This window comes from Nannobrachium achirus, assembly GCF_963921795.1.
Source record: "Nannobrachium achirus genome assembly, chromosome: 10".
NCBI lineage: Eukaryota > Metazoa > Chordata > Actinopteri > Myctophiformes > Myctophidae > Nannobrachium > Nannobrachium achirus.
In genome coordinates this window covers 2,404,377-2,417,500 of record NC_137819.1, presented here as the reverse complement: position 1 = coordinate 2,417,500, position 13,124 = coordinate 2,404,377, and the positions used below count along the sequence as shown (strand labels likewise).

General features: G+C 42.5%; 1 protein-coding gene and 1 long non-coding RNA gene across 2 annotated transcripts in view; one reads left to right on the top strand and one right to left on the bottom strand.

Annotated features, from left to right (window-relative positions):
• Positions 1-3,737, bottom strand: part of LOC308292350 (ankyrin repeat and IBR domain-containing protein 1-like) — a gene marked incomplete at both ends in the record, with an annotated part of 38,839 nt that extends 35,102 nt beyond the window's left edge. The window contains one exon of the mRNA XM_080734663.1: positions 3,705-3,737. Within this exon, the coding sequence (XP_080590789.1) occupies positions 3,705-3,737 (33 nt within the window). The remainder of the gene's footprint in view (positions 1-3,704) is intronic.
• A 2,087-nt stretch (positions 3,738-5,824) lies between these two features.
• On the top strand, positions 5,825-11,537 carry LOC308292773. Its single transcript, XR_013962433.1, has 3 exons — positions 5,825-5,936; positions 8,950-9,089; positions 9,910-11,537. It is a non-coding gene; the product is annotated as an uncharacterized lncRNA (long non-coding RNA).
• The last annotated feature ends 1,587 nt before the right edge of the window (positions 11,538-13,124 follow it).

Sequence of the window (13,124 nt, the reverse complement as noted above, 5' to 3'; positions counted from 1 at the left end):
AGAGAGAGAGAGAGAGAGAGAGAGAGAGAGAGAGAGAAGGAAAACATTATTGCGAGCAGTGGTGGAAAAAGTCTTCAAATGATCTTGTAGATCTGCTATTTTCAAATGGAGGAAATGAACAGTACTATATATAGGGCTGAAGTGGTCAACGTATGTTTTCTAATAATAATCATTGTTCTTATTTACAAGTAACCAGTAACAAATGTTATAAAAAAAACTGTAGCGGAAGTAAAAGTGCAATATTTGCCTCTGAGGTGTAGTGGAGTAGAAGTAAAAGTATACTGAGAATACCAGTAATGTCAGAGCCTTTTATGAAGTGATGTCACAATGAGTCAGCGCTTGTGCCGGAACAGCCTGATGTCAACAATCACCTCCGCATACGGAGATTCCGAACGTTTCGCGGCCGTTTTGGAAAACCGCGCATTGGGTTGTCCACTGACGATTGAGGAAGATAATCCATTTGTTTACAAACGCTCGCGAAACTAAAATCCGGGGCCGACCATCGCGGTAAAGTGTCGCCGTGAAAACAATCAGATCTCTGCTTCCCTGGCGTTCTTTGCATCTCATTCATAGATAAAGCCCTTTTTATGTTTCAGCCTAGAATGGAAGGTGTATGTAGGAAGGAACTGCGATGTGAGGCGTTGTGTGCTTGTAGATCTGCTGTTTTAACTAGTTTAGTACATTTTATAGATGATAAATACAAAACGAACGGTTTTGAACATACAAGGTTTCTACCCGACAACGACGATATGCTATAAATTTAAGGTGCTGGGAGTGAAAATTATAATGTAGGGGTGCCTCGGATTAAAAAATATATTTATGGGGTGCCCTGAGACCAAAAGGTTTGGGAACCCCTGATCTAAGCTATGGAGCCACTGGAGCTCTAGCCTGTATGTGCAGAGACAAGGATGAATGTCCTGCCTTTTATTTCCTCCTTGTTTGTTCATGCTTTGTTTATTTGGTGTGTTTTTTTGGGGGTTTTTTTTTTGCTTATATGAATTATGAATGACCCCATATGAGTGTCTTGAATAAAGTTTGAATTGAAAGTGAATAAGGTGAAAGTAGCCAATGTGCTTTTAATGTTTCTACAAACATGCTTCCTTCTATGCCAACCTCACCTCACCAACAATTATATTATACTCCCCACCCTTTACTATAGACAGTACTTTGATGTGTCATGTGTTTTACAAAGGGTTTCATGTAAAACAGAGGAAGCATAGGATACAACCAATTGTAGTTCAAAAACTGGGCTGTGATCCAAAATGTATCCCCAAACTAACAAGTGGGGATGAGAGATGGTATTTGGTTCATTAGTCTGAATCTGTTAAGAATACTATGCCTAACCATAACCCCAACCATAACCCTAACCTCATTAACCCTAACTAAATTCGGACTAATGAACCTTCGGACTTATGGGCAGTCCCCTGTAAACTATGTTCAACAGCCCATGGTGAATAGTCCAAAAGCAACATAGCGCTTAGTTGGCACCGCTTGAGTCAACACCACGTCATATTTAAGAATGATTTTTAAACTAAATAAAAGTAATGTTGTTACACAGTCTCAATGGGTTCACTTCATCATGAAGTTATGAAACAATATTAAAAACATAATACTCGAAAAGTTGTGAGCTTGTAGATGGACTACTTTCAGCACATGTTCCCCCTGCATAGCGATGCTAGGGTTCAAGTGGTTAAACTTACTGAAGTGTGGCTGATCTTCAGGTTCCTCCTGTTTAATAGAAATGTCCCTGGCTGAGTCTGGAGAGTTCATCTTCACCTGCAGTCTGGACTCCACACACTGCTCTGAAATGAAGCAATTCAACAAGGACTTAAATGACTTCACACCTAGTGGGGTCAAGAACATAAAATAATGGTCTAAACTAAAGTGAATAAGGTGAAAGTAGCCAATCTGCTTTTGATGTTTCTACAAACATGCTTCCTTCTATGCCAACCTCACCTCACCAACAATTATATTATACTCCCCACCCTTTACTATAGACAGTACTTTGATGTGTCATGTGTTTTACAAAGGGGTTTCATGTAAAACAGAGGAAGCATATAGGATACAACCAATTGTAGTTCAAAAACTGGGCTGTGATCCAAAATATATCCCCAAACTAACAAGAGGGGATGAGAGATGGTATTTGGTTCATTAGTCCGAATCTGTTAAGAATACTATGCCTAACCATAACCCCAACCCTAACCCTAACCTCATTAACCCTAACTAAATTCGGACTAATGAACCTTCTGACTTATGGGCAGTCCCCTGTAAGCAGCCTTTGATGATCTATGTTGTGAGCTTGTAGATCAGTTATTTGAGCAATTTAAAAATGTTTTTTTTCTTTTTTTCTTTTTTTTTCCAAAATTGTAAAACTAAAAAAAGTCAAATAATTTTAGGCCCTGTATCTCCTCTGTTCTCCTCTACCATTTTCTACAGACATGCTATATTCAACAGCCCATGGTGAACAGTACAAAAGCAACATAGCGCTTAGTTGGCACCGCTTGAGTCAACACCACGCCATATTTAAGAATGATTTTTAAACTAAATACAAGTAATGTTGTTACACAGTCTCAATGGGTTCACTTCATCATGAAGTTATGAAACAATATTAAAAACATAATACTCAACAAGTTGTGAGCTTGTAGATGGACTACTTTCAGCACATGTTCCCCCTGCATAGCGATGCTAGGGTTCAAGTGGTTAAACTTACTGAAGTGTGGCTGATCTTCAGGTTCCTCCTGTTTAATAGAAATGTCCCTGGTTGAGTCTGGAGAGTTCATCTTCACCTGCAGTCTGGACTCCACACACTGCTCTGAAATGAAGCAATTCAACAAGGACTTAAATGACTTCACACCTAGTGGGGTCAAGAACATGAAATAATGGTCTAAACTAAAGTGAATAAGGTGAAAGTAGCCAATCTGCTTTTAATGTTTTTGCAACCAAGCTTCCTTATTCGCCTACCTCACCTCACCAACAATATTATACTCCCCACCCTTTACTATAGGCTGTACAGACTTTGATGTGTCATGTGTTTTAACATTGGTTTTAAAAAACAGAGGAATCATAGGATACAAACGATTGCAGTTCAAAAACTGGGCTGTGATCCAAAATATATCCTCAAACTAACAAGTGGGGATGAGAGATGGTATTTGATCACATACGGTAAGCAGCCTTTGTTAAACTGGGTGAGGGGAGTGATCAAAGTAGGGCTGTAAAGATAATTATTTTACATATGTGCATTTTCACTCACTAAAAACCTAAAAAGCCAAACTCAATCTCAGTCAGACTGTGAGAAGTTTAGTTCTGATCTGAGCCAAGATGATGGAAAGAGAGCCTTTTGGTCAACAAGAAAGATACAAAACCACTCTGTGTGTTTGATAACACTTTGGTTTCAAGGAGTAAATAATCATATTGAGCAAAAATAATTGTGTTCCGTTTTTGCCATAATCAAGCAGCTCTTCATTATTTTTGACCTGATGGTGGCGCTAGAAGATCAAGGTCATTGCAACACTTGGTTAGGGTTAATCTCCCAGGAAGCATGAATGCACTGATCAAGTTTCATGACAATCTGTCCTTTACATTTTGACACATCTTGTGTCCAAGTGGAGAGTTTGGCCAAAAGATGGCGCCAGAGGAAAGGCCATTCTAGGATTAATCTCTGCAGCATTAAAGTATTTTTATCTCTCTATTCAGATATTAATTGCCTTCATGTCTGACGTCTTCCTCCAGAAACACATTGCTACAGAAAGGAAAAGGACCATATAATGTTGTGTTTGCTGTTAGTTAATTAGTTCCCAGTTTGTTGGTGTGAGTGGGGTTGTTTTTAAGGACAGGATGGTCCCCAGACTCTGCCTGGGTTTTGAGCTGGTGTCGGCTGGGTTTCGCCTGAGACCTGGGAGATTGAATACCAGGAGAGTCGCCAGAAAGAAACTCATCTGAGCTGATGGTTTATGCCTTTTGATTGATTGATTGATTGATTGATTGAGTATTTATTAAAAGTTTTGAACCTTGAACCTTGAACCAATGTCAACTAAAAGGAAACTCGGGTAAGGCATGGCTTATTTGTTATTTTCCATTGAGATCCTTAATATCCTTACATACCTCTGTAAACTATGCCTAAACGGTTAAACCTAACCTTATTCCTAACCTTAACCTCAGTAAAATGGTGCCAAAACCTACTGTAACCCTATTCCTAATTCTAACCTCAGAAAGATATGTTTGTTTGATTGATTGAAGACTTTATTAGAAGTTTGCATAGGAAAAGGTATACAGTTTCATGACGGTACAGTTCACTGGTACAAGGTCTAGTAAAAGGAGATGTGTAATCCTCAAGTTTATTTCTAACCTTATTCTCAGTAAAACAAAAAGAAGAAGGTGACTCTACCGGTTACTAGAGTTCTCAACGGGCCTGAAAATGAAGGCCCGGCCCTAACTGAGCCCGACAGGGTCGGCCCGAGGCCCGGCCCGACCCTAACTAGTTTCATAATTTTAAGCGCCCGAGTGAAGGAAAATAATCAAATTTAAAAACGCCTCCAGGTGGCGCCACGCCGCCACCGCGGTGACCGTACCATGTGTTATTATAGCGAGTAGTAGGCTGAGAGAGTGAGATTAGCCTACCTTTCCACTTTTGGTTCGGCAATGTTAGCATGTTCTCTCATGAAGAAAAATTTAATCCTTAATCCTCCTCATCTTGTTCACACGGTGCAACGCATGCATCTGTCTGCTCTGCAGTCTGCATGTGCCGTCTCTGTCACTCAACTCTCAGTGAGTCTCTCCTCCACTTTCTTTCGTTTCGTTTCGGACAAATTCGACCTGTTGTAACCCCACCATCGTAAAGCTGCTGCTGTCGCTGATTTATGACCACCCGCTTCGAACGTTATCAGAACATAGAATGTCCATTATCAGCCTTTATTAACTGCATAGAATGCGCCCATTATGGCCATATTGCCCATACTGAGGAACTCATTATGTTTTTATCAGACATAGTCTCTGTTGATTATGGTACGTCCCATGGAAAATGCCCATACTCTCGTTCAGGCACTATGTTTTAATCAGACATTCTGTCTGTTGATAATGTAACGTTCTATTACATCACATCGGCCGATATGTCAGTCACGTGACTGCTGTTTTTTTTTGTTTCGTTTTTTTCAACACTGCTCCCATAACCTTTATTCTCAGTGTTATATGCAATATTTTACGAAAGTTTCTGCATTATATTGTTCACTGATACAAGACTGACAGTCTTATTATAATTATCTTCAAAATAGCGTTGGTACTTTCTCCCTTTTTAGTCCTTACGTCAACATAAACATTCAGATTTCAAAGATACGGCGTTTGCTCAATAGCCAAGGATGTTACAATTATGGACGGCCCCTCACATGTACGCATAATGTTCCGTGTTGTTTAATAATAATCATTTTTGATCCGATCGGTGGCTTTTAACAACGCGACCCCATCGGCCGTTGGGGTGTATTGCACCTTATAACTCCTATCACTGATCTGATTAAAATGCTTTTTACTAAACAATACAGAATGCACTCGTGCCGAGGTTGGGCCGTATATAATTGTAACATCTGTAGCCCCGGGGAAATAACTCTATATTTGAAATCTGAACGTCTTTGTAGATGTACGGAGGGAGAACGTGCAAAGATTATTTTTTTGAAGATATCACGTTGGGAATGCGATTGATCCCAGGCTGAGACTGACTACTGTATCCGGTTATTTCCACGCGTTACGACGCGTTGGCACAGACAGAGTATTTCCGTATCCTGTCCAGGGCGGAAGTAATGTGTAACGCGAAATTATCACACTCAGACTGAACCACCCGGGACCAACCAGGAGGCTAAAACAGAGGCTCGTGGATTGTTGTTTAACTCGTTTCACAAGAGAAAAGAAGCTCGCTTTCGTGGATATCTTCATATAGCGACTCCATTCAGGTAAGAGACAATAGGCATCATCTAGAATGACTCAATGGGGGTGTATTGTTAAAATGTTAGGCTGTTCTACAGTAGGTCTGTAATGTTTTTTCTTTACCTTGCAACACATGCTAACTCTCATGCTAACTGAAAGCTATTAAAGCTAACAACAACAACAGCTCCCTCCCTCAGCCAGGGACCCCTTCTTAGCTGAGAGAGAGATGAAGCAGGGACCCCTTAGCTGAGAGAGCAGGGACCCCTTAGTTGAGAGAGAGATGAAGCAGGGACCCCTTAGCTGAGAGAGAGATGAAGCAGGGACCCCTTAGTTGAGAGAGAGATGAAGCAGGGACCCCTTAGCTGAGAGAGAGATGAAGCAGGGACCCCTTAGTTGAGAGAGAGATGAAGCAGGGACCCCTTAGTTGAGAGAGAGATGAAGCAGGGACCCCTTAGCTGAGAGAGAGATGAAGCAGGGACCCCTTAGCTGAGAGAGATGAAGCAGGGACCCCTTAGCTGAGAGAGAGATGAAGCAGGGACCCCTTAGCTGAGAGAGAGATGAAGCAGGGACCCCTTAGCTGAGAGAGATGAAGCAGGGACCCCTTAGCTGAGAGAGAGATGAAGCAGGGACCCCTTAGCTGAGAGAGATGAAGCAGGGACCCCTTAGCTGAGAGAGATGAAGCAGGGACCCCTTAGCTGAGAGAGAGATGAAGCAGGGACCCCTTAGCTGAGAGAGATGAAGCAGGGACCCCTTAGCCGGGAGAGATGAAGCAGGGACCCCTTAGCTGAGAGAGAGATGAAGCAGGGACCCCTTAGCTGAGAGAGAGATGAAGCAGGGGACCCCTTAGCTGAGAGAGAGATGAAGCAGGGACCCCTTAGCTGAGAGAGAGATGAAGCAGGGACCCCTTAGCTGAGAGAGAGATGAAGCAGGGACCCCTTAGCTGAGAGAGATGAAGCAGGGACCCCTTAGCTGAGAGAGAGATGAAGCCGGGACCCCTTAGCTGAGAGAGAGATGAAGCAGGGACCCCTTAGCTGAGAGAGATGAAGCAGGGACCCCTTAGCCGGGAGAGATGAAGCAGGGACCCCTTAGCTGAGAGAGAGATGAAGCAGGGACCCCTTAGCTGAGAGAGAGATGAAGCAGGGGACCCCTTAGCTGAGAGAGAGATGAAGCAGGGACCCCTTAGCTGAGAGAGAGATGAAGCAGGGACCCCTTAGCTGAGAGAGAGATGAAGCAGGGACCCCTTAGCTGAGAGAGATGAAGCAGGGACCCCTTAGCTGAGAGAGAGATGAAGCAGGGACCCCTTAGCTGAGAGAGATGAAGCAGGGACCCCTTAGCTGAGAGAGATGAAGCAGGGACCCCTTAGCTGAGAGAGAGATGAAGCAGGGACCCCTTAGCTGAGAGAGATGAAGCAGGGACCCCTTAGCCGGGAGAGATGAAGCAGGGACCCCTTCGCTGAGAGAGATGAAGCAGGGACCCCCTTAGCTGAGAGAGAGATGAAGCAGGGACCCCTTAGCTGAGAGAGAGATGAAGCAGGGACCCCTTAGCTGAGAGAGATGAAGCAGGGACCCCTTAGCTGAGAGAGATGAAGCAGGGACCCCTTAGCTGAGAGAGAGATGAAGCAGGGGACCCCTTAGCTGAGAGAGAGATGAAGCAGGGACCCCTTAGCTGAGAGAGAGATGAAGCAGGGACCCCTTAGCTGAGAGATGAAGCAGGGACCCCTTAGCTGAGAGAGAGATGAAGCAGGGACCCCTTAGCTGAGAGAGAGATGAAGCAGGGACCCCTTAGCTGAGAGAGAGATGAAGCAGGGACCCCTTAGCTGAGAGAGAGATGAAGCAGGGACCCCTTAGCTGAGAAAGCACTGTTCTTTACTTCAACAGAGGTCCGGGACCCCTAGGGGGTCCCCGGAGTTACTACTGGGGGTCCTCCAAATCTTTGAGTGATATAAACCTTTTTTCTACTCCTTTTTTATATTAACTACTTGAACCCTAGTGTCCATATTCTGAGAACTGTAGCCCAAAATAGCAGATCTACAAGCTCACAACGCCTCAATCAGCTGTTTTTGGCAAAGACCTTTGGTGTTGAGGGGAAAAAGAGCAGACCAAGTACAGAGTGAAAGGTCAAGTTTATTAAGTATTGACAGTTCAAGTGGTTAAATATCTGAAAACACAAATTGACATGAAAATACACTGATGATTGTGCTGTCAAACAATGAAACTATATGGAATCTAATCAATCTATGAACAGGTTGTGGGGGTCCCTGCTTCAATCTCTCTCAACTAATGGGTCCTTGGCCTGAAAACGTTGTTTAATCTGTCAATTATTTAAGCAATTAATCAGATTGTGGCATTTGTTTAGCTATTACCTTATACATTTCTGATTAAAGAATAGCTACACATTTGTCAGGCTAAATTGTAACCGTGTTCTTTTCAAATAGGTAATTTAAAAATAAATATTCAAGGCATATTTTTAGCAGGGTTCCCACGGTCATGAAATTACTGGAAATATTTTGAAACAGTCCTGGAAGGTCCAGGAGAAATAGCTATGCATTCTTTGAATATTAGAGGCAGAAATTGTGAAAATAGCCGATCTTCATGCTCACAACGTTGCGAGGCGTTGTGAGCATGTAGATCTGCTATTTTCACAATAGAACAGTGTTATACAACATTTCTCAACTCTTTAGTGCTCGTCAGGGTGCCGGGTCCCCAGTAAAAACATGATTATTTCGGGGTCACGGCCTGAAAAGGTTGAGAACCACTGGCATACACTACCTGTCTTTGGGCATTGTGCATAGGAGTAAGCAACATGTTATTGAGCTGAATTATTGTTATATAGTCCTGTATATTGGGTTAAATATTCTGGAAAAGTTTTGGAAATTAATTGGAAAACATTTGTGGGAACCCTGAGTAATGTGTGTGTGTGTGTGTGTGTGTGTGTGTGTGTGTGTGTGTGTGTGTGTGTGTGTGTGTGTGTGTGTGTGTGTGTGTGTGTGTGTGTTTGTGTTTGTGTTTGTGTGTTTGTGTGTGTGTGTATTACTACCAGCGGGGCATCCTGGCCTACCAGTTCAAAGAAAGGCCCAAGAACATTCGCTTCATCGACGAGGAAGATGCAGGCTGCCACGGTGCCCCAGCCCCACAGACCAGCTACGTCACCATCATCCCAGCCAACCCCATAAGCACCAGGTAGGCCTGTCACAATTATTACCAGGGTTCCCACGGTCATGAAATTCCTGGAAATATTTTGAGATTAGAATCATATTTTTCCAGTACTGGAAAAGTTTTGGAATTGATCAAGGCTCCTGGAAGGCCCTGGAAAAAATAGCTATGCATTGTCTTTGGTTATTGATTTGGTTAATACCTCTGAAATGGCAAATTAAACATGGGCCAAATTGTCAAATATTAGAGCCAGAAATTGTGAAAATAGCCGATCTACATGCTCACAACGTCTCGCAGCGCAGTTTTGGAAATTAATTGATAAAAAGCTGTGGGAACCCTGTTTTAGTTCTTTAGCACGGTATTAATAGAAATTCCAGCGATTATGTGCCGATTTGATTACGATTACTAAACTAGTAAGACGCCTCAGGGCGACAATTCTTGGCCATCTGGCCAGTGATGTATATCGGACCAGTTACCCATATACTATATGGAGATCCATGTACTGTACGTCCCTTTTATGCCCATACATGGAGATCCCTGTCTGAACCAGCCGCACATAATATGGGCTGTCTTCCTCCACATATGGGCAATTCCATTATGCAGTTCTGTTAGATATGGGCTTAATCAGGAATCTCCATATATGGGCATAAAAGATTCTGGGGAATACCCATATATGGACTTTTACATAGGTGATGTCACCGGATGTATCAAGGGAACCAACCCATATGTAAAAATGTGTACACACACACGTCTACACGGAGATAAGCTGTGACATTTCTCATGGCAACCTTAAGTCGCAATTAGTTGGGGCACTCCAAATTTACACAAACTCTGTTTTTCTCCACAGATGAAGCCCAAACATGCCAGGAAGGTCAACGTTGCGGCTGACTCTGGATTGCCACAGTGACCTCCGAGAGAGCAGCATGGATCTGTCTACAGCAGGATCAGCATGTGCGACCACTGGAGCACTTTTGGACTGAACTCTTTACATTTGGATTTGGTGGACAGATTTGTGGAGTATTTATCTGCAACTGCCTGAGGACAATGAAACAAAATGGACTTCCAGGAGCTGCTCACCAGCTTCTACCGGAATGGAGAGCACCTCCCACGGTCACCAGCCCATTCGCCTATAACTTATTCGCCTTAACAGATTTCGCTCTTTCACCGTGCATGGAGGAGAGTCTTTTCACGGCCGTTGAAGAGCCATTTCGCCTAAATGTTCAAGGGTCCGTCTTTTTTATCCATTTTGCCTGGCTGCCACGCTGTGGGCAGACAGACAGACAGGTAGACAGACAGACAGACAGACAGACAGACAGAATTTGGCACAGAGCAGAGGAGCGCGAACCAGACACCACTTCACCATAATAAAGCAGCAGTAGTAGGCTATCTTCCAAATCAAATTGTCAGGAGGACATCATGTCATGACTCATGACCTTGCGCAGCAGTGCACGTATCAATTAATTAATTATTTAGACACTGATTCCAAAGCTCTAATCTGTATGTCTGCTCAATTCTGCTGTAAACATAATGTTGGCCTTCGTTCCATTTTGGGGGCTGGGCGGCCAACAAAGTAAATCGTCACTGTCGGGCAGAAACCTTGTATCTCCAAGTTTCAAATGTGTACATTTTTTCGCAAAGCCCTGCTTCATCAAACAAGGCTGTCGCACAAAAGTAGTGAAAACAGCCGATCTACAAGCACACAACGCCTCTTTAATTACTTTATTAAATGATAAATACAAAACAAACGGTTTTCTACCCGACAACGACAAATTATAACTCAAGTAATTGGCCCACTGGCTTGTCACTTGTCATGATCTGAAATGGCAAATCTTTGAGTAGCAGCAGCGCTATGGAGAGAGATCTCTCTCTATAGCGCGCAATTAGGGCCTCCAACTATTTTTCCCGGGCTGAATCAGGGGCCCAGCACGTCCCTGGTTCTCAACCTGTGGGTCAGTACTCTGTTAACTGTTACTCTTGTTGCATCGAGGGCAGACGTTTTGAAAATGGTGCATTATCTTGTGGAAGAATACATGGAAAATATATATATAAGCTGTATCACAATACACAATCTTATCACGATTCTTTCTCATGTTGGTTTTTATGTTTATCTTTCAAGTTACTTAACAGTCAACCTCCTACAAGATAACAAAAAATAAAAGGGAAAAAGGATGAGGTTTGACAACTACTGATTTAGACGAAATTGCTAATTCTCTGTATTAACAATTCAACATGCATTGTATCACGATATATACTGTATATAATATATCTGAAGAGGCGTATCAACGATATGTATCACCAAATGCCAATTGTCTTTGTAAGCTTCAGGTGGTTGTTATGGTAACGCCTGCTGTCAATCAAATTGTTGCCTTCATCTGTCAATCACTGTTGGTTTTCGACCGTGTTATGCTGTGCTGGTGCTTTTGTTTTAAGATCTTTTGCATGTTACTGTTTTTGTATCAATAAATGATTTTTCATATCCAACTTAATATCTACTCTCTGGACTTACTAACCACACACTACATGCGTGTATGTTTTATGCTTGTTTATGCTTGTTTATGCTCGCAGTAGGGCTTATTGGTAAGCCGTGAGTCAGATGATAAACCTTTGTGCTGTATACAGTATGTCTGCTTTACAGTAACAATTAGTGTGCTATTACATAGTAATAATGCAGTGATACAACTAAGCAGTTAAAATTAGCCAAAAATAGCAGATCTACAAGCTCACAACGCCTCGCGCTGCGAGGCCGTGTGAGTTTGTAGATCGGCTATATTCGGCAAAGAGTTTTGTGTCGTGGAGAAAAAGAGCAGACCAAGTACAGAGTGAAAGGTCAAGTTTATTAAGTATTGACGGTTCAAGTGGTTACAGTAAATACTCTGATGATTTTGCTGTCAAATAATGGAACTATGGAATCACTGAAAAGGTTATAGGGGTCCCTGCTTCATTTCTCTCTCAACTAAAGGGTCCTTGGCCTGAACACATTGAAGACCTCTGCTGTAGAGCTCTGTAGACCCTGATATTAGATAGGTGATAGTGGAGGGTTTAGCACACAACACTGTAGAGCTCTGTAGACCCTGATGTTAGATAGGAGGGTGTGGAGTCTATGGTTATCATTCACTATAGGTTATCATTCACCATCGTCGGCAGGTTAATATTCACCAGTGTCAGCAGTTAATCATTCACCAGCGTCGGCAGGTTAGCATTCACCAGCCTCGGACTAATGGGACATCGGACTAATAACATTAAAAAACGCTGCACGCCCCATCTACTGTATCTGTTAATAGACTGAATGTCCTTTTGGACATTAGGATGTCCTAACCCTAACCCTAACCCTAACCCTGTCCGCCGTCTGTCTGCACTGATACTAAACAGTGTCACCACCCACCACCATGGTAATAGCCGCATACTGAAACAATGCACAAATTATATTTGTCATGACTGACATCACTGATACTAAACAGTGCCCAAAATGACTGACATCACGGAGTTGTCACAGACTGGCATGGGCACAGAACACCAAATATGGGCATAACAGAGAGCCAGATATAGATATACAATGGGTATTACACAACTTTATCTGAGCTTTATGAAGTTTATAATGAAGTTCATAGTGTATAATGACATCTTATCATAAATACATAAAACTTAATGAAGTTCTTTCTTTCTTTCTTTTTCCTTTATTAATTCAGGGGAGCCCATTGAGAGCAAGCTCTCTTTTTCAAGGACACCCTGATCACATCATAAAAAACCACACAAGCAATGTAAAATACAATAGACAATCAAACCACAGTATAACGTTACAGATGCAGGAAGTACATAACATATAATATAGTTCTTACACAAAACATGTGCATTCACTATGTAGTGTGCCCTCAAGGAGCACTTTAAATGTCCCTATAGAGACCAATCGAACCAGTTTCAGAGATTCCTGAAGTTTATCCCACTTGTGTGGAGCATAATACTTGAAGGCCGTCTTTCCTTGCTCACTATTCATAGTTGGACAGGAATACCTAATGAATACCTGTGAGCGAGTTGCATGTCCAGTGACTATTGGTTCTACCAATG